The sequence below is a fragment of the Buteo buteo genome, chromosome 10 (assembly GCF_964188355.1).
Source record: "Buteo buteo chromosome 10, bButBut1.hap1.1, whole genome shotgun sequence".
NCBI classification, from domain to species: domain Eukaryota; kingdom Metazoa; phylum Chordata; class Aves; order Accipitriformes; family Accipitridae; genus Buteo; species Buteo buteo.
In genome coordinates, this window is record NC_134180.1 from 25548409 (window position 1) to 25576269 (window position 27861).

The window sequence follows — 27861 nt, forward strand, 5'->3', positions numbered from 1 at the left end:
GAATAACCACCAAAGTAAAAATATTCTTCTGTTTACTCTTTGGCTAAAATCCCCTCAAAAGTAGCAGACAAAGAAAAAACGTCTAATACTGGCAAGAGACTTTTTTGACTTTTTTTTTTTAAACAAGTAAAATAAACTTATCAATTTAAAAGTTGGTACATTTTATAAAAACAAAAGAGGTAATGTTGTAATAAAATCAGTAACGTTACTTCAAATGGCAACAAACCGTTTGTTGACCCTGTGCAATAATACACTTTGTTCATACTACATTTATCAAAATATGACTGTTTCTACAGATATGTAGGAATCCTGTGTGTGACTCCTGTCAACTTAGTTTATAACTGGGACACAAAATTTACAATCAGTGTGCCACAATAACTTTCATATTGTTATTCCTAGTAGAGTTAACTTCCAAATGTTCAGATCCTGCATTAAATTTTAACAGTTAATTCACATGGAAAATAATGGAATTTATTACCTAGAACATATGAACATCAATGACTGCACCCATTGCCAGAACACGCTGCACTGGTTTGACACTTTTCCTTAGTACACAGAAAGCAACAGCACCCAATAAGCCTGAGAAGAAATGCTGCTGTGTAAATACTGGCAACTATTCCTGAAAAAAGAATTATGGGATGTATTCTCAGAAGCTGCCCGATCCCATAATTTGTATTGCATAGGTCACAATCACACATATATATACACGCACAAGTATGTGTGTGCGTATATACATATGTATATACGCACACACATGCGCACACACACACACACAAAGAATATATTAAGAAGACAATGAAGTCTGGTCACAGAGCAATTTACAGGCTCAATATATTTTTTCTTTTTTTTTTTTTTTACACTTTGTTTGAAAGAAAACTTCAGTATTTTACAGTCTTCATTAGGCATTATATACACTGCACTTATGAAATCTAGAAAGTATTGAAATAGAAATACATTTCTGCAAACATTTGGGTAAGAAAACAAACCAAAATTTTTCAAATATTTGTGCTATCTACATAATATTTTCTCTAAATCACAATAACTGTATCCATGGAATGTTCTCTAGAAAATGTCTTTTTTTTTAAAACACCATGCACATTTTTAAGCAATTGTAACCCAAAATATCTCAACCTAAAACAATCTAACAGTGTTCAGATTAAAAAATTTAAGTTTCAGATCAGGTTTTAAAAAGATAAGTCTTTATCACAAGAATTGTAATGATAACAATTACATGTTAAGGCTAAACTGGTTTTGTTTTGTTTTTAGAAACACACTTAAAGACACATTTCTGTCGTGGCTCTGCATTATGAACTGTACTTACAGATGACAGTGCAGTGAACATAATGTTCAGTCCTACAGTCAGGATGCAGTTGCTCCTTCCCACTCCACAAGATACTGCACCTTTCCATCAAGTGTCACCCGACGAGCCAAAACACGGTATTTTTCCCCACAAGCTATTCTACCTGCTGCACCAAAATAACTAGTAATAGAGTTCTTTAGATGATTGAGCTGTAACTCCTGATCTGCTAAGTTGTTAAGTATCTCTGTATTGAGTTCATCATACTGGTAATCTTCTTTGCTCTCATCATCTTTTACAATTTCTGAATTTTGAGTCTGGAGTGCTTTTCGTGGAAAGCGACCTCTTCTTCTCAAATGTGGTATTGCAGCAGGCCAAGTTCTTCCTGTACGAGTCCTTTTTCTCGAGTCAGATAAACTATTAAAAAAAAAAAAGTGGTAACTCCAAGAAACTTATTCAAAATGTATGCTTTATCATCAGTTATTTCCTATCATAACTTCTTTGTTCTATTTTTCACTGTGAAATATTTGTTGCCTATAGATTACTATAAATATGGCACTTGCAAAATAAAGATTATTTACATAAGGAAAATTGTACTAATTTAACAAAACGTCAGAAAGGTTAGCTAAGTGATATTAACTTATGCCTAGATATATTAAGAATACTATTTTGATACAGCTTAATCCCATTCTTCAGCAAATTAAAAAAAAATTGTTCAGAGAAGTCTGCCCCAAATTTGCATATTAAAAATACAGCTTTATCACACAGGTAGGCCTCAATTACAAAAGCTATACTACAAAAGAGTTTGAGACTTGATATTTGTTAAGACTGTAAATAAAAAATTAATTTATGTACAGTTATTTTTGTCAAGCTGAATTTATGTCAATAAGTGAAAACTCTGAAATATGAAAGAAGATATTGCAAAATCTATTCTACGTCACCTCTTTCTACAATAGTACATGACTTTATAAAGATTTATTGTATGTGGCCAGAAAAATATGTCTATCCAAAACTCACACAGATTTGTATCTAGTAATGAAAAAAGAAGCTTCTGACATTATCCAAGAATAAACCATCATCCAAATATTAAAAATGTCCAAGATACAAATGCTTATGTAAAAACCTACATCTATAATTTGCACATACTAAAAAGTGTTTGATAAAGTCCTTAATTAAATGGTATGCAAAGTCCGATGTTCAAGACTCCTGTGTAACATACCAAGGAAAAAAGCACAACTTTTTAACTTTAAAAAAAAAAATGGAATAAAGGGCAGAAATACAAAACAGTGACTTAAGTGCTTAGGTAACAATTTCAGAAGTCTGTAAGTTAAATATGAGTTTTTGAAGACAGGCTATTTGTAGCAGTAATGCACACAAAAATGACTCATGAAAGCACTTGATAGCATGAACCAGAAAGAGAGGAGACAAAATAAGTAGATTGAGGATCCATGTACCTCAATAAAAGAGAAATTTATGTTTGCTGAATTTGAGAGATGGAAAAGTTCAAGCAACAATTTATCTGCAGAAAAGTCAATTGTAGTTAATAATTTATTAATGAAGACTGTGCCAAAAATTTTTCATGCTCTATTACCTGTAGAAAATCACCACATACTTAACTATTCTTTAACATGAATACACAAACCTACAAAAACAAAAGCTGCTAAGATTAATTCAGGGTAGACATCAGCTCTTTTATGGCCTTTATTAGAAAACTAAGTTCAGGAAGTGTTTATGGAGTTTAATTCTCTCCAGTAAATGTAATTTAACTACATATTTTGCATCAACAAATAACAGTAGTTAGTGAGCACAAAAAACTCTCACCCTGTCTGTTGTAAGCAGGACTAAGACATACTAGTTTTCTTTTGTCCTATTTCTTCAGATTTCCCCATGCAATTTATAGCTCTACACTGAGTCTCAGTTGCTCATCACTCCAAATCCCAGTGAATTACTATATCCTCAATGTTATACCCCTCCACAATATCCTCAGTTCTCTATTTATTCTCCCACCAGTCCTGCAATACCCTTACCTCCATTTCACTTACCCTATGGCTGCCTCATAACTTAAGCCAACCTCCTACCTTATCTTCTACCTTTGTTTTGCCAAAGCTTCAACTAAAAAAATTTAAAAAACAACAAGAAAAAAAACCAAAACCAAACAACAAAACAGCACTGGCAATGACTAGGCCACAGATGATTAGAAAATTGTCTGCCTTTCTGTAAGTGTGGGTTTCTGGTTTGGGTCTCTCTCATCCAAGCATTTATCTTCACGAATCTTGTTAGACTAACTTCTTTGGAACTACCAGGATCAGATTTCATGGAAGTTAGCCAAAAGGTTCAGAACTGACTAGAAGTACCACAGAAACTCAGGTTTTCAGAGACTCCGAACATTACATGTCATGCTTTGGCAAGATACCTCTTGTAGGATCCCTGCAACATCTGTTTATTAAGGGTGAATTATTGTTGAACCAATTGTTTCCTGTCCCCCCTCCTTTCAGAAAATTTTATTAAAATTAGTATATGGCAAATCTTTATAGCAGATAGAGTAATTTAATAATTACCTATAATGTCTGGAAATGCTAGATGAGGTAGTTTCTTTCATACTGGCAGCACCTGTGGATTCCACATCTGAGGTATTGGATGAATGTGCAGTTCCATCAGATTTCCTGATATGCAAGATAACAGGGTTGCCATGTAATGAAAATAATTTTATATTAAAAACAGAGCTGACATTTCAGAAGCAAACAGATAAATGACATAGTATTATAATGTTTTACAGGGTTTGGGGTGTGGAGGGTTTTTTGGAGGTTTTTTTGGTTTGTTTGGTTTGTTGTTTTTTTTTTAATTTACCCAACAGTGCAGGGTAATTCCAAGGCTGGGTTCTCTATCACTGGAACTGGTTCATTATCCTAAGAAGATAGGGAAAAAAAAGAAAAAAAAAAAAAGAGTACTTCAAATTAAGTTTTAATTGCTGCATCAATTTTGTTTGAGGATGAATGGGGGAATATGATTCAGATGAACTGGTTATATTTTTCTTCAAAAATGATAATCCAGTTAGAGGGAAAAGGGTGGGGGAGTGGCAGGGAATATCAAAAACCTTACCAGAGGAGGCGACTCTGGAGTTTTGTGAATCATTTTTCTTGTATAGGGACCAGGTGGACGACCTACTGATTTTTTTTTCCCCTTTCTTTCTATACCATTACTTAATTCCCTAGAAGAAAATTTATATTTTGTTGTGTATTATTGAAGATAGTTTTCATTGAATATATGTTTTGCTTTGACAATGAATACACAATTAGATGTGTATTGCTAAAACATTGTGCTAAATGAGGTTATCCTGGTAAATCAAAATTGTCACGTACAAAGCTACATATTTTTGCCTCTAGAATAACAAACACACACAATATCTTTCTAGTGACATTACTGATTCCCTAACATTGAAGGGGAATGAACAAGTGTTAAGTGTTGTTTATTCATACAATCACACTGGTAAAAAAACTTCACATCGTGCTTCCTATTTAGAATTCTAGTTAGATTATTGCATAAGAGCTCCAGAAACACAAGATTGTTTCCTAAATGGCAGCAAAGCTGGGATATTTTCTGTTGTTCTTACTGCTAAATTTCACGTTGGGTTTGTTTGGGTTTTTTTAGAAGGATCCTAATAGAAAGCCAATTAAATTCATTCAAAGACCTTGTTCTTACTAACAGTCCACCTTTACAGTTATTTAAAAAAACACATTCTACAATAAAAATACCTTTTTCGTAGGTACCAAAAATATACCCAAAGTAGCCCCGATTCACCACAACATTGCTCGAATGACTGGGTTATTTTACCTCACATCAGGGATTGGTTTAGATGATTTTCTGCCTTTAATTTTGAACTCATGAGAAGTTCCTTCTGGTTCTTTCTCAGCCTTTAAAGCAGCATTTGGTGGCACAGGAGGAACACGAATTCTCAAGCCAAACAAATGCTTCTTTTTCTTTATTTCTTTTCCAGACATAAACCTAGATGATTTTAAATTAATTGTTAAAATTCTGACCCCAGGGAAAGCAACTTTTAAAATAGCAATGTACATGCAAAACAAAACTATGCAAATTAGGATAGTCTAGTGGTATTTTATTCCCCTCTTACCCCTAACGCAATCCTCACTCTCAAATACAGAATGCGAAGTGGAAAGAAGATGGAAGTTAAAACAAATTTTTTCTCATTATCTGCGTTCCACTCCAACAGTTATGTAATCTTATAGTTTGAAATAGAAACAGTATTTAAAATTTAAATGTTATCTGCAGCCAAAGTGATTATCAGACAGACTGAGCAAAGGAGACTGAAGACTAATCTACAACGGATTAAATAGGCAAACAACATTTAAAACAAAAAGTACCAATAACTTACATGGTCTTGTAATCATTTAATGCCTCCAGTACATGCTCATATCTTTCAGATTTTGGTGTATCTGCCAGCTGTGAAGTATTAAGAAATCATTTAACCTGTCGAATTCTTTAGTAATAGAAAGATTCTAGTTACTTTGAGTCACTGTAACTACAGGTTTGGATGTGAAGTACATTTATGAAGTATTAGCTGTGGAAACTACCTAACACCAAAGGACCTTAACCATTATCCCATATATTCTGTGATTTACATCAACAGAATTCATGTCAGGATCAAGCCCAGGCCAAAGAATATGAGTTTCACTTGTAATAAGTGCAAGAAAAATTTCAAAGAATTAATATACTCAAAGAACATAATACTAGCTTGCCCTCCCAAGACTGCTGAGAACAATTATTCTGCAGCATTATGTCTTCCCAATAACTGAGATTGGAAGCAGAAGATAACTATATTGATACAAGAACTTAGTTATTTTATTGGTGATCATTTTAACCGAAAACCTGCCACAGGATCCCATTCCCGTTTTTGCCAACATTACTCAACATGATACAAAAACTGGAAGAGGCCCAGAAAAGTTAAGAGTGAAAAAGGGGAAGGGGGTGGGGAAGTAAATCCATTTTCATGTCCCTTTTGCTAAGACCCAGTCTAAGCTCCCTTCTTGCACCAAAGCCTGAAGCAGCTAGTCCCTATCAAGCTACCAAAACATGGAATCTTTTCTCTAAAAAATTGCATACTTACGAATTAGAGACATAAAGCAGAATAAGTATGGTGGTGACTATAAAGAAGTGGACACTACATTTATATAATAGAATTTAGAATAAGATTATTTTTATATTTAGACAGCTATTTTTAGATTCCAGTGAAGCTAGTGTATTTCCAGTTGCCATGCCAAAATGATCCAGAATTTATATCCAATTGGCTCTGCAGAAAATTTATCTTTAATTATAGAGTTCACTGTCGTGGTTTAACCCCAGCCAGCAACTAAGCACCACGCAGCCGCTCACTCACGCCCCCCCCCCATCCAGTGGGATGGGGGAGAAAATCAGGAAAAGAAGTAAAACTCATGGGTTGAGATAAGAACGGTTTAATAGAACAGAAAAGAAGAAACTAATAATGATAATGATAACACTAATAAAATGACAACAGTAAGTAATAAAAGGATTGAAATGTACAAATGATGCGCAGGGCAATTGCTCACCACCCACTGATCGACACCCAGCCAGTCCCCGAGCGGCCAATCACTGCCCCCCCCCTTCCCCGTTCCTAAACTAGATGGGACGTCACATGGTATGGAATACACTGTTGGCCAGTTTGGGTCAGGTGCCCTGGCTGGGCATGAGAAGCTGAAAAATCCCCAAACACTACTGAGCAACAACTGAAAACATCAGTGTTATCAACATTCTTCACATACTGAACTCAAAACATAGCACTGTACCAGCTACTAGGAAGACAGTTAACTCCATCCCGGCTGAAACCAGGACATTCACAAACAGTGTAAGTTTCACTATTAGTATGAATACTACAGAGCAGACTGTACAACATTTGCAGCTCAGAAAAACCCCACCAACCCAACCTCCAAATACTTTCTAAAAGAATACAATTCTGACCAAACAGGACAGATAGAAATGCTCAAAAGATTAAATGTGCTAACAGCTAAATAAATAAGTAAATATACTCAAAACCAACCTTTTAACACAATTTTGGGCAAGATTCACAGTCAGTCTACCTGACTACTAAAGTTCAGGGAGATATTCAAGCCATTTTAGCCAAAGAAAGTAACAACTGGTTTTATACATCTTTACCATACGCATTCAGCACAGTTCATTGCTATCCAGAGGTCTTGCAACTCTGCAGCACTTAACTACAGAAAACTGCCATATATTTATTACATCCTAAATAATAACATGCTAAAAATTACTGGCTTGGGAGGTCTGATAATTCCACCATTTACTCCTACCTTACCTATGGCTGAAAAACTTTTCCTCTTACTCAACTGAAAGCAGCTAGAGAAAGAAACCAAAGTGTCATTGCTAGTAGTGGCCTTGTTCAGGCAGTGAACAGTGGCAAGCTAAGAATATTACAGAAACCCTAAAACCATTATATTGTAGATGTTATTCTTTCTGTGACTAATTTATGTTTAATTAAGAAACCAGATTAACCAAAGCAGTAAAATACATTTGCCTCAAATTTTTCAAGACACAATTTTTCCCAGCTTAGTGAGAGACATTTAGAATCTTTTCATAATAAAGTCTTGAAGACGTCCTCAACACAGCTTTTCTACATTTATTCAAACTCTACCCCTTCAAAAAACATAGTCTTCAGACTTAAAAAAAGTAGCTTTCTTGAAGGTGTACAAATATTGATTAAGGAATTGAAAGTACCACTTAACAAAGAGGTGAGTTTCCTTATTTTGGATCTCCCAACTCCTTCCTCCCCCTTAGTTACATGTTTATCACATAGATTGAGCGGGGATGGATTGAAAGTGGAAAGGGGGAAGAGCACAGTGAGGACTGTATGTAGCCTTGCAGCTTCTTCAAAATGGTATGTGTGCTCCAAGTCAATGGCAGCTAGATGCTCCACTCTCCTCATCCACACCACAGCTGCTCTGACCAGCCATTCTGACATGAAATTATGTTAAATCTAAAAGAAAGTTTTCTTTTGTGAAATAAACAATGTCCTCTATATTTCCCTCAATACCAAGAGAAGCAAAAGTCAAAATTAAACATTGCTTATCTATTTGTTAAACTGTGCAGTAAGACAGCCAGAACATTTCATTCTATGGAAAAGATGGTGTGAGAATTAGCACATTTTGTGCAGCTTTTTTTTTTTTTTTTAATTAAAGCTTGAGACTTGATATGTCAGAATTACTGACTTGATATGACTTAGCTAAGAGATGCCATACATTCCAGAGTAAACCAGATGTCTATTCATAACGACACTAATTGTCATTTTTTAGTAATGCTTGAGTGTTTGCTTGTCTAAGAAACTATTGACACTCATAGCCTTAACATATGTATTTTAAACTGTTTTCCATTATTCATGAAAAGTAGTTACTCATTTAAACCAAGAACATACATTTGATTCTCAAATTGTGTCTGCTAGTAAAAATGGATTACACATGTAAGAATTTACTGAAAAGTATGACATTAGGATGTACTCATGATCAGAATATTTCAAACCAGTTATATGCCACCTGCATTAAAAAACTTCAAAACTCTAAACAATTTTCATGCATGAGAAAAGTGCATACTCTCTTACCAGTATGCCAATTTGAATTTAGACATAAATTTTACATCCAACCTTACATGCAGAAACAAGTATTTACACTGCTCCTCTTAGTTAAATGTGAAGTCAGTCTGCTTGGGGAAATGGATCTCCTTTAATGCTAAGATGACTGCCCAATAAATCAAATAGCTGGAAAATAACTAGTATAGTAGTGAACTAAAAACAAGATGCCTTGACAAGTAGTTGAATCAGACTAGAAAAGGATCAAAACAATCTTTAGACCTGGACATGAACTGATCATCACCCACGTTTGCAAGAGGGAAGAAAAAGGAAATGTTTGTGTACAATAATTTGTTATATGGTACACCTTAGAGACTTTGAAGATGCCTTCATATGTAATATACTCTGCATTCAGTTCTACATTTACATTTTCTGGTCTGTGCACATGAATGTATCAAAGAAGTATGAGAATTATAAAATGAAAAGAAAGGAAAATATATATATATGCAACAGAATAAACAGTTGAATATAAAAAAAGTTGCCATGCAAATAATAAAATAACAGATACATGGATCACTGGAGAAATTTTACAGCTCAGAATAACATACACCACAAAAAACATTCTATTTCTGCAAGGAAATTAAATATGATCTCATTATTTGGGATTACCAGATTTTAAGGTAATAAAGGATTTAACATCCAGAATAGAACAGTTCATAGGTCACTAACTTTCAGGACATATGTATGCACTGTGAGGAAAAACAAGAACGAGTATTTCAATTACTTACCTCACCAGGATGCAATCTATCCCAGTTTTCATTAATGTAGGCCATGAGTTCAAGCTCTGAATCAAAGTATTTCTTCTTATGAATAACACTTAGGTTGTAAAGGCATAGATGTGCTATATCTACCCTAGAATTCAGAAATATTTGAATGAAAAACAGAGAAAAAAGTCATCTTTGTCTTCCAATTGCTTTTATTTGAAATAATTTAGTAGGAAAGATATTAGCACGATATAGTTAGAGGAACACAAAGCACAACTTAAAACACTCAATCCAGGGAACAACATTATGAAGTTTCCTGTCATTTCTTTTCCTCAAGATTCCTTCTGCTTTGAATCTTACTTTCATCTCTGCCTCATCTCGTTGTCATGATGTTCTTTTAAATGCCAAAACTGGTCTAAACCATGGAATATTTAAGTCCAAATTCATACCTGAATGTATCAATTCGAATTCATGCAAGTATTTTGATGAATTAACATTTAACAAGATAATTTCCACCACATATTTGTTAGCACATGTCCACTAAATTAGATATAATTTCTAATATGGGTTAGGTCAAAGATTTCAAGCTACAACTAACCATTAAATCTCATCAGAAGCTATTATAAAATGTGTCAGGATGCATACGCTAGTACTCACTCCATTTGGCTTATCTAAAGGCTTCATTCGAATATCTCAGTCTTCACATACACAACAAGTGAGTAGTTGTTTGCTACTTCACTGAACAATCCCAGGAATAAATTCTGAGAGCACACAATTGCAATATATCTCTACATTTAAAGATAAACTTTGAAGGAAAAGTTGTCCCTGTTCACACAAGCAGTAAGAACAGCTCAGAAAACAAGACAGCAAGTAGATTTCCTTTTTTGCAAGGAAAATCAAAATACTAAAAAGAAAAGCAGAGCATGTATTCAACTCACCTTTTTTTTTTTTTTTTTTTTTAAATTCATACTTACCATCTCAAGGGTAAACGTTTGAGGTATTCTGGTCCAGAACTGCAAACTGAGCAAATGAACGTATAAAACCTAAAAATATATACATATGTATATGTACATGTGTCTGGGTGGTGGGTGTCTGTACACACACACACTCTCTTAATGTTTTAACACCCTAGTTATGAAAAAATGAAAGTTAAGCAGGCTAGAAAGCCAGCCATATGATATTTGAGAGTCCCTTTGTCCTTCACCTTCCTTTATCAACCTCCACAGTCTGTGCTGGTACCTACCAGAGCAGATACAAGGTAATTCCTCAATTTTATCCTGGTACCATTTTTTCACATTCCTTGAGAAAGTCCCTCAACCTGTGACTGTATCAGTGATGGTGCTCTGTAATGTCCCCACTCCACTCTCTCAAATGCAGAAACCTGTGCACCAGTGTAAGCATGCATTTAAAAGACCCATGCATTCCTGGGTCTTAACTCAGTTCCTTCATACAAACATTCCAACACAACCAACAGCTAAAAGAAAGTATAATAGATAATGAATGAGATAATACTTGATTCTCTCCAGTTTTCTCTCTCATCTGCTCCAACTGCTCCAAGTTCCTCTTAACATGATAACATAGACTAGCACTCAAAATTTTTCATTTCCTTTTGTCCCAACTCATCACACATGAACAGAGGATGTACATAGCTCCCCTCAAACTATCCGTCCAGCTCTCTCCAGTTCCCTATACTGTTAGTACAGGAAACTACCACTGCATACACACACTGACAACCTACCTTGTATGCAGCAGGCACCATGCTTCAAGAGATTAGTCACCTACACAATGTGAACTTGAAAGCCCTTATCTAACTTAAAGCAGACCACTTCTGTGGGCCTATAAAACTTCCAACCTCCCAATAGCCAGCACCTATAGTATAATGGACTTCCATACAAAGTGAAGTCAGCAACACTTTGAATTCAAATATCCATTGGTTACCCCACCACCCCACTCTCCTTCATTAAACTGAGATGAAGAACTGTATTTTCCTGGCACCTGAACACATGCGTTATTTCATATAATCTACATAAAACTCACCCCATTTTTGGAACATACTGTTGCATTACAGGTGCCTTAATAAAAGCTCATATGTGAGATTCCCTCCACATTTTAAATAAAGACAACCATAAAGTACAGCTTAAGTTTCTTACCTGTCACCAAAAAGCATTGGCTTTTGGAGGCACTGCACGCAAGCCTCATGAAACCACTGCTTACATTTGCAGCACTGCAACATCTTTAGATACCAGCTTCACCAACAGAAAGAAAAACAAGATGTGTTAAAAGTAGTATTGAAAATTGTTCTTCATTACATTTAAATTAACTAGCAAGGGATCTTCTGACCCAAACTTATTTTCACAGTTTATAAAACAGTCATCTGTACAGATATTTCAGTAATATTTAGTTCCATAATGAATCACTACTAGAAGAGAGTGACTAAGAATAATAAAAGATAGTCTAGTAAAAGGATAAACTAAATTTTTTATTTTCTTCATTTAGTAATTTCCTCTGACAACCACCTTTTGATTCTTGATAATAAGTATTCAGTAACTCCATATAAGCTCCTTCTCACACACCAGATTAGCTACCTTGTTATTTTCCAAAGCACAACCCAGCCGCATTAAGTCACAAACAGTTCTTCTGAGGATTCAACTACTTGAATCCTCAAAATGAACCTCATAGTTTATACCTTTTTTTTTCCTTTTCCAGCTTCTCCCTTGAGAAAAGGAACCACGCAAAATTGAAGGCAATGTTTGTCCAAGTCTGCAAAATTCTCAAACCAGAGCTCTGTCTGTGAATATAAACTCAAAAGCTTCACTTCTTTGTTGGACTCTTGACTTGCCTTGACTTCAAATCTTCAATGCTATTTTAGTCATTTACTCATTCATGCAGACACCAGAGTACTTATCTCTACCTGCTTAAGAAGTCCTCTTCTTGCCTTTCTTGTAAGAAAGAACCAGCAGAGGACTCTGTAATGCCATAAGAGGAAAAAAAGTCTTTACCCTGCCAATAATTGCAATCCAGGGTATGACACTATGGTAGAACCAGACAGCTGTCTATTCCAACAAAATTTAATGAACTAATCTCTAGATACATCCATATTTGTGACTAATAACAGAGCTGAGTTAACAACAGAAAAACACTGCCTAGAATTGCAAGAAGATCAACAAACAACTCCAATCTCAACACATTAACAGTAGTAATGCAAAAAAAAAATTCTTGCTTGTTGTAGAATAGACTGTGATGTTATGTCATGGTCACATGACAATATTAGAACAAACCAAAAGATCTGATGGGAGAAGGAAAGCCATTAGAAATGTATTTCCCATGAGACTTTTAAAAAAAAAGTATATATAAATCAAAATTCCACTTTGCATTGAGTTTAAGACCTACACCAAATAGAAATAGAAACTAACAAGTTCACAAGTAAAAGTCTACAGGATCAGGGCCAAAGTCTGCAGCTGCATTATGGAGAAAAGTTCTTATATATTATCTGTTTACTTACTCTCCAGGTCCTCCACAATAGCAGTAACACTGCTGGACATTGGTTTTATGACCTGCATCCCACTCAAGGTCTGTTGCATTATACGGTAATGTTTGTTTCATGACTTGCAGTGCTTTGGCATTTGGTCCTTTCTTAAGCGCACCACCCCTCTGGGCCAGAACAAATACATTAGTTTACAAAAATAATATATTTTTTAAACTTTCAAATCCTTTAATTTAAAAGTTAAGGAAATTTGTCTAGAATCATGTAAAGTACTTCCATGTTTATGTTTTAATACCAACATATTTGTTTAAAAATAACTTGAAAGCCAAACCTCATCTAAATATTAATTCCCAACATATAAAACTCCCATTCAGATCAAAGTTAACAAAAAAGAAATCACTGAAAAAAAATGCTATTTTGTTTGTTTGTTTGTTTCAACTTCAAAAACAAAGCATGCAAGCAATATGGGATGTATTAAGAGATGTTTTTCTAGAAACACACCTTTGTTGTTGTTGCAAAAACACACTGTCGACAGAGCCATTTATCATCTGAATCAATCACGCTGGAATCAATATTTGGTGTGTGACACAGCTGATGATAACCTGTATAAAAAAATGATCAACCAAAGTGTTATTATAATGGCAAAAGAAGCTTACACAGAATTAACTATATATAATTTTAATGCAACTATAAGGCATTATCCATCATTAAGTGCCAAAAATATGATCAAAAAGATTGTTAACACATTCAAAACAGTATTTTAAATTTTCTTAGCAGAAAAAATAAACTTTACTTACAGAACAGGTGTTAGCCACTTTTACATGGATTATCATTATTCACTGAGCTTTTAATAGCCGCTAAGGGCTATAAAATTTAAGATCTGTTGAGCAGTCAGTCAGAGCCAGGCAAATATCCTCCTTCATAAAACAAATCAAAAAATCTTTTAAAATACATTAAATAGAAAAAAAAAAATCTAGTTACCTTGCCCACATTTATCACATATAACCATTTCATTCGGTGCTTCTGAATACTCTTCCTGACATATTGTACAGACCATTTCCCCACTTTCAGTGGCTCCTAAACAAAGATGAAAGTGTGATTTTTTTTTCAGATTACATCTGCAGTTGGAACGGTTACCACATGTATGACTTTTTTCGTAATTTCTGTTACAGATCCATGCATTGTAGAAACATTTTTACAGAGCCTAACTTGTTAACAAAAATAAATTCAGACATTTTGTACAGACTGTATGTGTCACAAATATTTATATCACTTATCATAGCCTATAAATATCTGTTAGCCTATATATTGCCTATTTACTATGCAGTCCATTGTTCCTTAATATCAACAATAAAAATTAAATAACTGAATGATGAATGTAAATGCAGGCTAAAAAATAGGTATAAACAAAACCTATCTGGACAACTGATAGATATGCGTCTTTTCCTGTAAATATATGCACAATTTGGTGCATACGTTTTTGACAGATCTGCCAAGGTGCTTTAATATCAAACTCCAACACTCTTAGGAAACATGTTACTACTTCTTATACATATCTGCAAGCATACAAAAAGCACACAGTTAAAAAAGCTAGCTTGCAAACTGGAAACAAAACTACATCTTGCTCCAATTATACCATGTATCAATCTAAAAATCTGGATTAAAATACAAGTTTCTTAATCTACATGTTGTCATACTCACGCATTAAAGTTTGATAGTTACAATAAATGAATCGAAGATCATAACTAGTACTATACAGAAGCAGAACAGCAGTATCTTAAAAGCTTCTCAGAAATGAAGCCATTGATTTTTTGCTGTTATGAATACAAAGCTTCTCATGTTAACAGGTGAAGTGCTTAGTTTAAACATCAAAAATCAGCGACAGCCAGATCAGATTTCCATTGCCTTTATATGATGAGGAAATCAGATTTTCAGAAGACGTTGTCACTGAAATTGTCATCCATGCTTCATTAGCATTAGATTATCAAAATACTAGCTACTCCCCAGATATCTGGAAAAAAAAAGTAAAAGCTAATATATAATAGATGTCTCACTTGATAATTGCACATTTCTTTATATCACATGAATACTCCAAAATCTGTAATGGTTTCTTATGTACAACAGTTATGGTGTTACTTTTAAATGTGAAAACTCCACTCAAATCTAGGATTTTTCCAGTCTTTGGTTTCTTTCCACGTCATGTTGTTTCAACTGAAAACAACGGGAGGACATAGACTCAGTGTAAATTAGGGCCTGGAGTTTTCTGTTAAAACAGAGTATTATACTCTGTCCCCATCCAAATAAACTCAAATGGGATTATTTTTAGAAGTGTTCTCCCCTCCCTGCACATAGTCACATGAAAACAAAACAAAAAAGTAACTGCAATGATAGAGAGTTGTTTGAAAAAATTTTTTTTTTTTTTTTTCAATTTGCCTAATTCATGATCCTGGGTCACATTAAACTATATCACTCTTTAGGATGCAAGAATGTAATAATTTATTTTAACAGATATAGTAATCTAAACAAATAAAATACCAAAAATACCAAACAATGACTACTTCACTGAAGTTCTTGCCTGTTTGTATGTCCTTCCAGAGAACCCAGGATTTGGAACTGTCTTCAAATATAATGAAGCAGTTCTGTTTCAGTTTGTTTATCTGAAAAACAAAAATCCAGTGGAAGCCAGAGTAAAAGGACTAAACAGAAGAATGTATTTAATATTGAGACAATAATACTGTAATATTTAACCAACAGATGATACTGTAAGACTCCAGTGAAGTTAAAAAATTGTTTACCTTTTTGATAGTTCCAAGATAAAACAAGCCATCTGACCATCTAGCTAGGACATCCTGACCTTCTTCAAATTTACACAGTGGCTTTTTGGCTTTCTGTCCATCACGTAATGACAGCTTGGTCAGAGATGCTGAGGTCTTATGGCTTCGACGTAAAGGAGACCGCTTATGGACCAGTGAATTACCCACCGCTGTAGAGTCTCTAAAGAAAGGGAAGCAAGGGAAAAGGTAATCAAAATTTGGTTAAAGTAAGAAACCATATATTTTAAATATTAATATGACTCTCAGCTAGAACTCACTTAGCTAACTTCAGGTAATTAAAAGCCTGGTTATGTTTTCAGACTCTACACACCTTTAGTAGCAGTGCCTCTGCTACTGTAAGAGTGCACAAAATTTGAAAAAGGCAAGTTTATATAAAGAAAAAAAATCTTACATGAAATTAGCTAGTGTAAATGAGAATGGGGAGACACAAACTTTCCAGCTCAGAGACTCTTCATAAAGTCACCAGAAGCATCAAAGAATGCATCAAGAACATTCAGTACAGGATTACTTATGACTAAAACATTACTCACTCGAGTTGCTGACAGTTTTCTAAAATTTCAAGGTAGCTAAAAAGCCAATTCTACCTACATTACCTCAGCAGGGAGGGTAGTAGTTGACAATTAACGTGGTATTCAGCAGTTAGTTACTTAGAATTAAAAATAAAATAAAATAAAAATAAAAAAGAAACAAACCAGGTTGAGCACTATGCTAACTCAAGGTCTATACTAACTCAGGTACTTCCAATACAGCATCATGCTTTGCAACTAAGCATAGCTGTAGAGGTTTCCAGCAAAAGAATTTCTACATGTTAAATTTCTAGTGTAAAGTAAGTTTCTTCTCTCTTAGAATCAGAGAGGAAAAACAAAAGATCTTGCAACCTTTCTTCACACATTAAACTCAAAATTATAAATTCCTTGAATCAGTAATAATTTTTTCCTCACACAATTCCATAATATATAGCCTATTTATATATAAGTGTGAATATGCTTTTATGTCAGACTAGTTATCAAACACTAGACTCCAAGAGTAAGATATAGAAAATTCTAAAATAAGACCAGATAATTCACAAGGAAGAATCTTCATAAGTAATAGGCAGAATTTGAGACTATAAAACAAAGTTAGCATTCCTATATCCAAATGTATTTTCTCTTTAGAAACTAAATGTATGTATAACTGACAAACACAAGGGACAGATCAGGGAGTTAAATAGGATAGAGTCAATTGAAAGAGCAAAGTTTCACCTCATTCAAGATAGCTTTGGTGTATTATCAGCACCAGAAACATTTTAATTAAATCACAAAGCACCAACAAAACCAGTAAATAAATCAGTGTCCTATATAGTTTCATGAGAATTGCTATTCAGATGTCAGAGAAGTTACTCTGAAGTTTCAAAGAGAAGGGAATCCCTTCTCCCTAAAAAGTTTACTATTTACATTCAATATGAAAATTAAACTGGAATTATAATGGCTTAAAACATCAAAAGTATGCAAAAAATGCAAAAGTTAATATTCCAGAGAGCAATCAACAGGGTTTTGCATTAAACACTTTAAACCAAGAAGGTTAGACACAAGAAAATTAGACAGCTGTTTTAAGCATATTTATAATCAGTGTAAGCCTAAACAATGACATGACAGTAAAAGCAGCCATAATGGGCCAGATGAGTGTTCCACCTAGCCCAATAACTCTGGCACCCTCATGCACAACTGGGTCACCAGTTTAAGTCCTGCCTGATCCCAAATACAAAAATATTCATACAGGTGACTAGGGATGACCAGAGGAGCAGGGGAAAAAAAAAAAAAAAAACTTAGAACAGCACTCCTCTCTCAAATATTCTCTAGGTCTCTTACGGACTGTGGATCCAAATATCTCAAGCAGCAATATCTTCACTTTTTTTTTTCTTTTTCAGTCCTTAATGGAATTTTCTTCTGCAAGTTTTCCTACATGTTTTGCTGAACGTGTAAAGCAGCACTTCTTTTTACTTGTTTCACAGCTGGTACCTTGTCACTACTTTTGACACCTTTCATCACTGCATCAGAAAAATAAACTGTCATTTTTCCATCTTCTCACTTTGTGCCCCAGTAATAATGTTCAGACCCACCCAGCCATATTTCCCAGCTAAAGAATCCTACCAATGCTGCTGCTTCTCATGTGAAAGCTGTTTAAAGTTACCACTGCTTTTCCCCAGTTCTACTCTAACCTCTGATAAATGGGACAGGATGCATACAGCATTCGAAATAAGTTTACAATAACAGGGTAACAGCATGGCAGCCCAGGCCATTTTTCATTCTTTGCTCCTTTCCAACTAATAACATCTGTAGCCTTTCCCCCCTCTCCCCACCACAATCCAGCGTTGAGTTAAAAATGTCAAAGAATTATTAGAAACTGCAGGTTCTCATTCTAACTGCTCCCAGACTATTGTTTCTTTTCCCACTGTGTGTTGATTGCTTCTGTTTGCACCAGATTTCATTTGCCACTTCATTATCCAGTTATTCAGTAGCTTGAAGTCCTTCTACACTCTCTATATTATTCTGAATAACCTCATACCCTTAGATTATTTCATCATTTAACCTTACCATCTTTTGTACATCACTGCAAGATTTTGCCCCTTATCTTGTACAATAGCTTAAATTTTTGCAAAGGCCTCTGAAGCAGGACTGCAGCCCTTACTTAGCACTTTGTGCAACCCATGTTTGTTCTACTCTCTCCTTTGTATCTGTACAATCATTTACACAGCCAAGTATCAAAGAGGGTCAGAAACAAATGTGTCTGAAGTCAGCCAGGCAAGAGAGCAAAAAAAGGTTTACTTTCATCAGTTCCCCAAACCTTTCTGACTACGCACAGGTCCAACTTAGCACAAGGCAAGCAATGTTCAAAGTCTAGGCAAGGCTTGATCAAAGCAGCCTAGAAATAGTTGTGAAACTATAACTTGGTCTCAGCCAATAATTCTTTCCCTGGAAAGGGCTCATTATTACAAAGTATTATAGTATTTAGATACTTCAAATTACATCTATGAATTTGATTTACCATATTAAACGGTTTAATAAGTTGCCATGTGTAGTCTGAAGCACTTAAATTCATTAGTGCACCTTGAAACTGTTTTACAAGTGTTTTGATGGGACTACTCGCTTCTGGAGGTTCAAAGATTTTCTTTCCAGCTTTTTATCTGGTTTGATTTAAGAGACTAGAGAAAGCAGCTAAAAAGCAGGAACGTTGCTCCTCTTTTCCAGTACTTGAAAAAAGGTGCGAAAGATCTTGCACAGAATAAGCAAAAAGACACTATCAATTAATTTATTATACACAATCTAGTACAGATTTACATTTAAAAATCAACAACTATTTTTGAGTATTATATTTTAAAAAGTCTTCAAAAGCATGAGACTTTCTTTTAAATGCAGCAGTTTGTCCCATAACTCCATTCAAATTCTATCAAAAATGTGTTGTGCACCATTTTCTGGCACAAAGCACTTAAATGAGTCTATACATTGACTTACACAACAGCCTAAATTCACAATAGCTACTTCAGACACTGAAGGATCTTGACACACAGTAAAGGTCTGAGCCAATAAAGCAGACACTTCTCCATTGTCCACATTGCTCTCCGTGGGAGACAGCACTGCTGAAGTGATGACTAAACAGCTCACGAAGTAGCTCCTGCTGTGGCAGTTTATGGTTTATCTAACACAGACTGAAATAGGGTTAGTTATCACAATAGGCTGACAGTAGCTTAACAGTTGCTTTCCACATGGATAAGAAGTTCCTCTTGAGGGAAACATTCCCTCAATGTTTTTCATGGAGATTAAGTGGGAAGAGCTACTGTTTTAACAAGATGACTTTAATTAGCAAGCCATAAGTTACTTAAAGTAGGTGTCTCTGAAGTGCCTTCTAGAAATATGGCACATATCACAAGAAATTCAGTGCAGACTGTAGTGGAGTACCAAGAAGTCACATGTACCATTAAAATAAAATTTCTGTTGGAAGTGAAAATGCAAACTGAGGTTAACTTCTTGCTTGCCAATTTTGAAATTGAAGGTTCCACATTTTCCAGAAACTTGCTTTCAAGTCTTCCATGAAGTCAGCTCCATAGCACCTTCCTACTACACCATTTATAGTTACTAACAAAATTAGTAACCTTTAAGTAACAATTTCCCCACCATCTTAAAAACTTATTTCCAAGAACTTCTCATTGCAAAATATCCAACAGATGTCTTAAGTTTTTCTGAAAAACTTATCCAATATAAAAATCTACTTTATCTCATTTAACTTGCACAGCTAAGCTACACTGCATGTCATATAGCATGTCCAACCTACCTTGGCTTTACATCCTTTACTCAATACCGGATATGTTGTTGCTGTATTCTTAGTCAAGCACTTAAAACGTAAAGAAAGTACTTTTGTGCCCATACAACCTTCCAGAAGTTAGTGGAGGAAGACAGTAAAACGTCTCTGCATGTTGAAATACACTTCAAAATAGAAGTGCACTTTCACCATTTCTTGAGAAGTTGATCTCATGAACTAGTGAAAATGCTCATTGATTTTTCACCTTGGGGTCTAGGTCATAAACATAGTTATTCAAGCAAGACAGGCAGAAGACCTTCTATTTATCTACTTAATGAATTAATTTATAATATGCTTCAGCAGCAGGAGATAGCCTGTCATTCTTTGTCAACAGGAATGGCAAACTCCCTCAGAAGGTAAGCTACCTAAATCAGTCTGATCTGTGAACCATGACAACTCACTATGCATAGCATTGTATTTATCCAAATTAGATTTGTTAGTTTTGACTGGTTTTTAACTCTTTCTAACCTCTTTATTAGAGGTTAGGAAACTTCAATGTCCATTTGATGCCTCTGACTTCTGTAACTCCACAGCAATGCTACAAAGGAAGAAGCAAAAAAGTTAGGGGAAAAGATGTGAAGAGGCTGGAGAATTAAAAAGGCTGAGCACTCTCCCTTTTGTTTCCAAGTGTCTTTTTCCTCAGCAACAGTGCCAGGCTAAGGTCATTCATACTCCTGTACTCCTTCCGTTGTAACAACTGCTGTGAAACAACTCCTGTTAAGAAAAACTCCCTTGACAGAGTTATTTTTTCAGCCATCTCAGTTCACTGCTTTGTTTCACAGAATGGTTTGTCAGCACAACAGAACAAATGCAAACAAGCAACTCAGGACACAATCTCCCTCAACTGGCACCACCAGACTGCATGACTGTACTATAGACAGTTTCATTGACGATCTATGCAATTTTGGTAAATTTCTTCCAGAAGGGCTGTATGATTCACAAATACTGCAACAGTAACAGATGATAGTTACCCTATGAGTACAGATAGTTTTTGGAAGCCAACTTAAAGATACTAGATTTTAACAACTAAGTGCCCAAAGCATATTAAGAGAAAATTTTAATCCACTGAGACCACTCAAAGAAGTGGGACCTACAGCTAGTTCATTTATTCCCAGTAAATACAAATCACACTGAAGGGAAGATGAGTTTAGAGAGAGCCCAGCAGATTTAGCAGAAGGGAATTCAGACCAGAAATCACACACACACACACAGAGCATCCTACTAAGACAAATCACATAGATCCTAAACCTATCTCAGAACTGGAAAATGTGGTATCACATAGGAGAGGAAGATCTAATGAAAGAACTTGGAGATAATCAGTTTAAGTTCTGGAAGTGTGACATTACTGCTGATTAATTGCAATTGTTGTGTCTAAAGTTACAAACTAGACTTTTATTAAACTTTAAAGAAAATTTAATTATGAAGGGTTATAAAATACCAGCAGTCTGTTCTGCTCTCCTTAAAACAGGACAGTTGACATCTCACAGGGAATGAGGGTGGGGCATGGAGGTCTAGCAAGGGCTCAGAGCACACAAAACTGAGGGCCATTCACACATGGCTTATCCAATACATCAGATTGCTCCCCTCCCACCAGCTCTGGAATGACAAGCTGACTTCTCCATAACCTTTCTATTCAGTTTTCTTTCCCTTAATATGGATTAATTTTCTGATATTTTAAACAAATTAAAGCACCTCACAGAAAGGTCTGGTGACTAGACAAGCCAGACTAGCAAGCACTCACAGCCAGAAGGCAGCAGAAAAGGGAAACGAATCTTTTCCGAGAGCCACAATTTTAGCTGGTTTACCCAGCACCACATAACCAAGCCCAAGCCATGCTTCCAACATAGCTGCTAACCTGTTACTGGGAACCAGTACCTCTATTAACAGCTGGAGAGGTGCTGGATCCCAGCCACATGTTTCTTCCCACCTTCCTTGCAGCTTGTCTGCAATTTATGAGATCTAATGCCAAACATTACTTTGTTCACTTTGTCAACCATACCTACCTCTGCCCAAATAGCAAGATTCTGCTGGGCCAAGACGACAGACAGACAGACTTAGCAGGATATTTCCTTTGCCCCATCCCAGGGCTCAAACTTAAGATCAGTCTGATTCAAAAAAAAAAAGTTCACTTTGCTTTTCATAATGGCAACTTTGTTGCAACAGTCACTCTTCCAGTTATACATTAACAATCTATTATATTAGTAAATTGCCATTCATTTATTTCAAGCAGAGGATCCAGTACAAGTCTAGGTTATAGCCTATCCTTTTGTGCTACTTCACGTAACCAAATTAATATTGAGCTTCCAGTGTGCCATGTCACAGAACATCTACAAGATACACTTTGAGCTCCTTCTCTTTACACTTTTTGTATTCTGGTACAATCAAAAGCCTAACTTTGAGCTCCTTATCTTTAAACTATTTTGTATTCTTCTACAATCAAAAGCATAAGCCACATCACCAACTGTACCGAATAAGGATAAAGGGACTCTAACCTGGGCATCCCTCAGTCTAGAAAAGCAAAGAGTAATGGCTGGGGGACAAGAAACACATTCTCAAAATTATTTTCAATTTTTCCAGTTGTTTAGGATAATAGAATAATTCAGGTGAGAAAGGATCTCAGGAGTTCTCTCATGCTGCTCAGCGTAGCATCAGCCATGAGGCCAGACCAGGTGGCTTTATCCAGTCAGCCTTTGGCAGCCTCCAGTGCGGCGGGCCACACAACCACCCTGGGCCCCTGTTCCACTGCTGAACCCTCCTCACGGAGAGGGGCAAAAGTTCAGCCCTGGGAACCACAGGCTCGTTAGCCTCACTTTGGTCTCTAGGAAAGTCATGGAGTAAGTCCTTCTGAAGACATTTCTGGACACATGGAGAGGTGGTGACTAGAAACCATCATCACATATTTACCGAGGATAAATCACAGCCTGACCAACCTGAGCACCTTCTGTGTTAAAAATGGCAGGATTTGTGGACAAGGGGAGAGGAGTTGATGCCACTTACCTCAACTTCAGCAAGGCTGAAGGATGTGCCTGACAGGAACCTAAATAAATTCAACAGAGACAAAAGCAAAGTCCTGCATCTGAAGGAAGAACCCCAGGCTAAGATTGTCTGGGGGTCTGACAGACAGAAAGCAGAACACGACCCAGCAACATGTCCTGTGAGCAAAGGCAAATGGTATCCTGGGCTATATAACAGGAACAAAACCAGAAGATTGACAGGAAGCGATTATTTCCTTCTACACACAACTCGTTAGACAGCATCTAGAATACTGTGTTTTGGTTCTCCCAGTGCAAGAACATCAAACTAGACAAGTTTGGTGAAGAGCCACCAAGATAGTCAGGGACTGGAACACTTGCCCTATGAGAGGAAGCTCAGGGAACCAGGCTCATTCAGCCTGGAGATTAAAAGGCTTCAGGGAGGCGTAACAGCAGCCTTCCAGCTCCTATGAGAAAATTAGAGAGATGGAATTATTCACTTCACAGTTGTGTACGGCAGGAAAACAAGAGGTAACACACATACACTGAACTAAGAGATTCTGATAGGTATGGGGCAGGGAGGAATGTTTCCCCCTCCTCCCACCATGAGGAGGGTTCAGCAGTGGAACAGGGGCCCAGGGTGGTTGTGTGGCCCCCCGCACTGGAGGCTGCCAAGGGCTGACTGGATAAAGCCACCCGGTCTGGCCTCATGGCTGATGCTACGATGAGCAGGACAAGAGAACTCCTGAGATCCCTTCTAACCCCAGTCATCTTTTGACCCTGTGAAGTATGACTGTCCTTAATAAGATTGACTCATGTTATTAAAAAGAGGTAGCCAGCAGGATAAGGGCATTCTCATGTCCACAATACTACAATAATTTGTGATTTTGTTTTTACTTTCTCACATTCTCCCTCAAGAAATAATAAATAACTAGAAGTAGTTTAATTCTATTTGACATGCAAAGTGAAAGTATTAGTCTTTAAAAGACCATTACATAGTAATATATTTCCCTACATATTTAGTATGTAGGGAAATAAGGGTAGGGCAGACCTGTACTACAAGAGCCATTAGTTTGGGATTGATCCTGTGTTTGTACACAAAGTGAAGAGGCAGAAGATAGTATCAGGGAAAGAACAAAGGTTATCAGGTAGCAACACACCTTTTCAGATCAGAACTTCCCTTAATTGCATACTTAGCACCTCCTCGAACACAGCAATTGCCTTTTGGGTTTCTACAGTATCCAAATACAGGATGTCCAGCAACATACCTAAGGGAATATGGTATGAGCATGCACCCAAGCAGCGAAACAGATAACAGACAACATGCTGACTTGCACTGGGAGGAGCCAGGGGTGTGGGGGGTGGGGTTGAGGAAAACGATTTCATAGGTGATCAAAACCCCATAAAGATAAATCTCCTTCTTTAAGGCTAGTCTCCAAGAACAGCAACCTTCATAAGCACTCCATAGAAAGAAATTAAAAATAAATAAATCTAAAAGATAAATAAAGTATTATTGTCCTCCAAGGTATTTAGTGAATGAAATATGTCCAGCTCATTAGGAATGTCCTCATCCTTGGCTCTCTTTCTCTCAAAGAAAATTAAGCCTCTTGATTTCACTCCTCCACAGAGATTATACCTTCTAGGAAGAGACCATCAGCCTGAAATCTAGATTGTTCAAAGTACAAATTCAACTAGTTTCAGCACTTTCAGTAACAGGTATTACCCTGCCCAAGGACCCTCCAGCAATACCTGTGGTTTTATAATTCTTCTCCTGTTGTATTTTACTCAAAGACACACTTCCCCTCCATTTCCTGCAAGGAAGGCCTGTAAAGAAGGTGAAACTAACTCTGCAGCAAACTCAGAGGTCAGTCACACGAAAAGCACTGTCAATTCACAAACTAAGGGAAGAGTCGTATTGAATTCTAGTCACACATGTTTCTTCCCTCCAAGCTTTCTCCTCCACAACTAGCATGAGGAGCACAAAATATGCTTTAAAGCATTTTAGGTGCCTCTAGTACTATATTCATTCACATCTATCTCCAGAGAATACAGAAGCTCACTCTCTACTAGGAAATAAGCTACAACTTATTTGTTACAGCTGCTCTTCTCAAAAACTTTACCTGATCTCCTAATGCAGGGAAGGACAAACGTGACTGTATCCAAGGCCACCCTTGATACTAACTACCAGTGCATATGTCTTTCACCTATTTAAAAAAAAATAATGTATACCTCAACAACTGGTGACTAGCCATATTAAGCCAACTTTTGATAAGCATCTACATCTGATTTAAAATTCCTGCCAGAGTAGAAAAGACCAGATGTTGAGAAGCCACAGATCTCTATTTGACAGATTAAGAGTTAACTGTGGAAAACATTACTACATTATACTCTCAGTATAGATCCAACATTTTACCAGCCTGTAGCTCCTTGCAAAGATCCTTCTTGCTTTCACTACTTTATCGTACACCTTCTTTCATATTTTTAATCTTTGCTCTCCCTTACTCTCCTTCCATTAAAAAGCTATGAACCTATTAACCTGTATTCTAGTACTACAGAAACTAAGTTTTTTTTCTTCTTCTAACCTCAAACGCTTTGAAATTAATTGTAATTTGAGCTCTCAAAAAAAGGGACAAACATTAACACGTTAATTTTTACCAACCTGATTACAGACCAAAGAAAAAACAACAGGGGAACTGTTTTCTTATTATCCCGTGCTTTTGACAGTTTAGGTATAAAGCATTGACTGATCACTTTCCCTTACACTAAGTCAGGAGAAAATCATGCTATTACCCATTACTAGGTTTGACCTTTTAAAGTCATGAGCAGGGCCTAACTAACAGAAAGAAATGCAAGAAACAAGCATGATGCTACACTGCTTTCCTGGCAGGCTCCTTCATTTAACTATGCAGGCCCTCTCCTTTAAATAGCACACAGATACTTCATGGATGGATGATAAGCCCTAGTATTTCAACATTAGTATCAGCGTCCAGAGCATCCAACACAGCACCATATTGTTCTCTTTGACTAACAAAAGTATCAACCCATTCTTCGTACAGAAGGCAAATACCAAAGGAAAGAAAAGACATTATCGCGCATCCTTTTAGCCTGCAACAACTACCATATTTTAGTGGACTAAAAAGGTAAGCTTCCAAGCACATTCGAATTGTCTAGCTTGACAGAGACGAAAAGGTGAGGCGTTGCAAACAAAAAAAGAAACCAAAAACAAAGTTACCAGCGAACACCACCACCTCTTTTGTGCTACTCTCTCCGCTCTCGAGCAAACGCAGCCTACTCGGACAACATCCTTCAACGAGAAGACAAAAATACAGCTGGCGCAAGCCTAATCGCAGCCCCACCGCTGCGGCACCTCCACGGACCCCGTTAGACGGCCTACCGCCTCCGTTCCCTTTGTTTTGGTCACTGAAGAGCACCACTGACCCCTTACTTGCCTGCCAGCGTCCGCCTCGGAGGGAGCTTCCTCCCCCAAAGGCCTCCGGGCCCCCCCCGCCGCGCCGCAGCGGGGCCCCTCGCACCCCCTCCCCGACGGGCGGCGCGGCCGCCGCGGGGGAGGGGGGGGGTAGGGCGGGGGGGGATGCGGCACGGGCGGCCCAAGCTGTGGGGCGCGCCCGCCCCCCGTCCCCCGCGTGGGGCCCGGCCGCCACTCCCTCCCCCCCCCCCGCCGCCGCCGCGGCCCGCCCCCCCACCCCTCACCTCATTCGGTCTCTCCAGTGGTGCCAACCGCCTCATACAGGGAAATCAGCGAGCTCAAGAGCCTCCCCCCGGCGCCCCGGTACGGCCGGGCCCTCGGTGCGCGGAGGGCCCCCCCGAGCACGGACCCCGCGGCGCAGCGGAGGAAAGGCGGCGGGGGAGGGGTCAGACCCGCTTCACAGACAGCCCGGCTCCACCGTAGCCCCTCGCCATTTTTGTTTCCCGCGGAGGAGAAGCTGGTGCATTCTGGGAGCACAAAGGGCCTCGGCCCCGCCCCGGCGAGCCCCGCCTGCGCCGACAGGCAGCTCCTGGGCCAGGGGGCGGGGAGGAAGAGCGCCGCGGCGGAAGGACACAGGTGAAGCCGAACCTTTGCCGCTGGTGAACAAAGAGGGACTACTTTAGGCGTGCTCGCCGAAGGAGAGATCCTTGCCCGCCGCCCGGGACTCGTTGCGGCAGTGCCGAGGGGTGCGCGCTGCCCCGCCAGCCGCCGTCTATTGTTCCCACCGCACCTGCGGGGAGGCGGCCCGGGCCCGGGCAGCGCCGCCCGCCCCGCCGCACCCGGCGGCCCTGGGGGTGCCCCGCCCGGGCTCGCTGCCGCGGCGCAGCTCCCCGCCTCGGTGGGGGTCGGCCCTGGTATCTAGAATGATCGAGGGAGGGCAGGAGGGGACCCCGGCTTCGTGGTCGGCGAGGCCAGGCCCGGCCCGGCCCGGCCCAGGTACCGGAGGCTGCTGCCTGTTCGTTGGTACCAAGGGCAGGGGGCAGCGGGCTGAACAGAGTGCTCCTCTGCGGTGACAGTCACCAGGATACTGCCATTTTAGGAGATGAGTTAAACCTTGGTTTCTGTTTGTAGTGGTAGCT

The 27861-nt window shown here is 37.8% G+C and overlaps 2 protein-coding genes across 3 annotated transcripts in view; one reads left to right on the forward strand and one right to left on the reverse strand.

The window, feature by feature from the left end:
- TMED5 (transmembrane p24 trafficking protein 5) overlaps window positions 1-12602 on the forward strand; it is a 28596-nt gene extending 15994 nt beyond the window's left edge. The window contains exon 5 of the mRNA XM_075038999.1: window positions 12377-12602. Coding sequence (XP_074895100.1) covers window positions 12377-12464 — 88 coding nt within the window. The 3' untranslated portion in view covers window positions 12465-12602. The remainder of the gene's footprint in view (window positions 1-12376) is intronic.
- Window positions 483-27302, reverse strand: MTF2 (metal response element binding transcription factor 2). 2 transcript variants are annotated; one of them, XM_075038990.1, is made up of 15 exons: window positions 27007-27294; window positions 15950-16148; window positions 15730-15811; window positions 14136-14231; window positions 13656-13756; window positions 13173-13321; window positions 11821-11916; window positions 10645-10713; window positions 9695-9818; window positions 5688-5755; window positions 5129-5299; window positions 4397-4505; window positions 4145-4203; window positions 3856-3960; window positions 483-1714 (listed from the first exon to the last, which is right to left on the reverse strand). In XM_075038990.1, the coding sequence occupies exons 1-15, from the start codon at window positions 27009-27011 to the stop codon at window positions 1360-1362; spliced, it is 1788 nt and encodes a 595-aa protein (XP_074895091.1). In that variant the 5' UTR covers window positions 27012-27294; the 3' UTR covers window positions 483-1359. The 2 variants fall into 2 exon arrangements, with proteins under 2 accessions (XP_074895091.1, XP_074895093.1); XM_075038992.1 differs by lacking the exons at window positions 4145-4203; window positions 4397-4505 and having other exon boundaries at window positions 27007-27302.
- Window positions 27303-27861: the final 559 nt, after the last annotated feature.

What these genes read in the sequence shown, in the direction of transcription:
- MTF2 (XM_075038990.1), bottom strand. An exon ending in CTGGAAGGACATACAAACAG is followed by an intron (nt 14,232 to 15,729) that starts GCAAGAACTTCA and finishes ATCTTTGTTTAG; the next exon opens with GAGCCACTGAAAGTGGGGAA. An exon ending in TTTTTGCAACAACAACAAAG is followed by an intron (nt 13,322 to 13,655) that starts GTGTGTTTCTAG and finishes GTTCTGGCCCAG; the next exon opens with AGGGGTGGTGCGCTTAAGAA.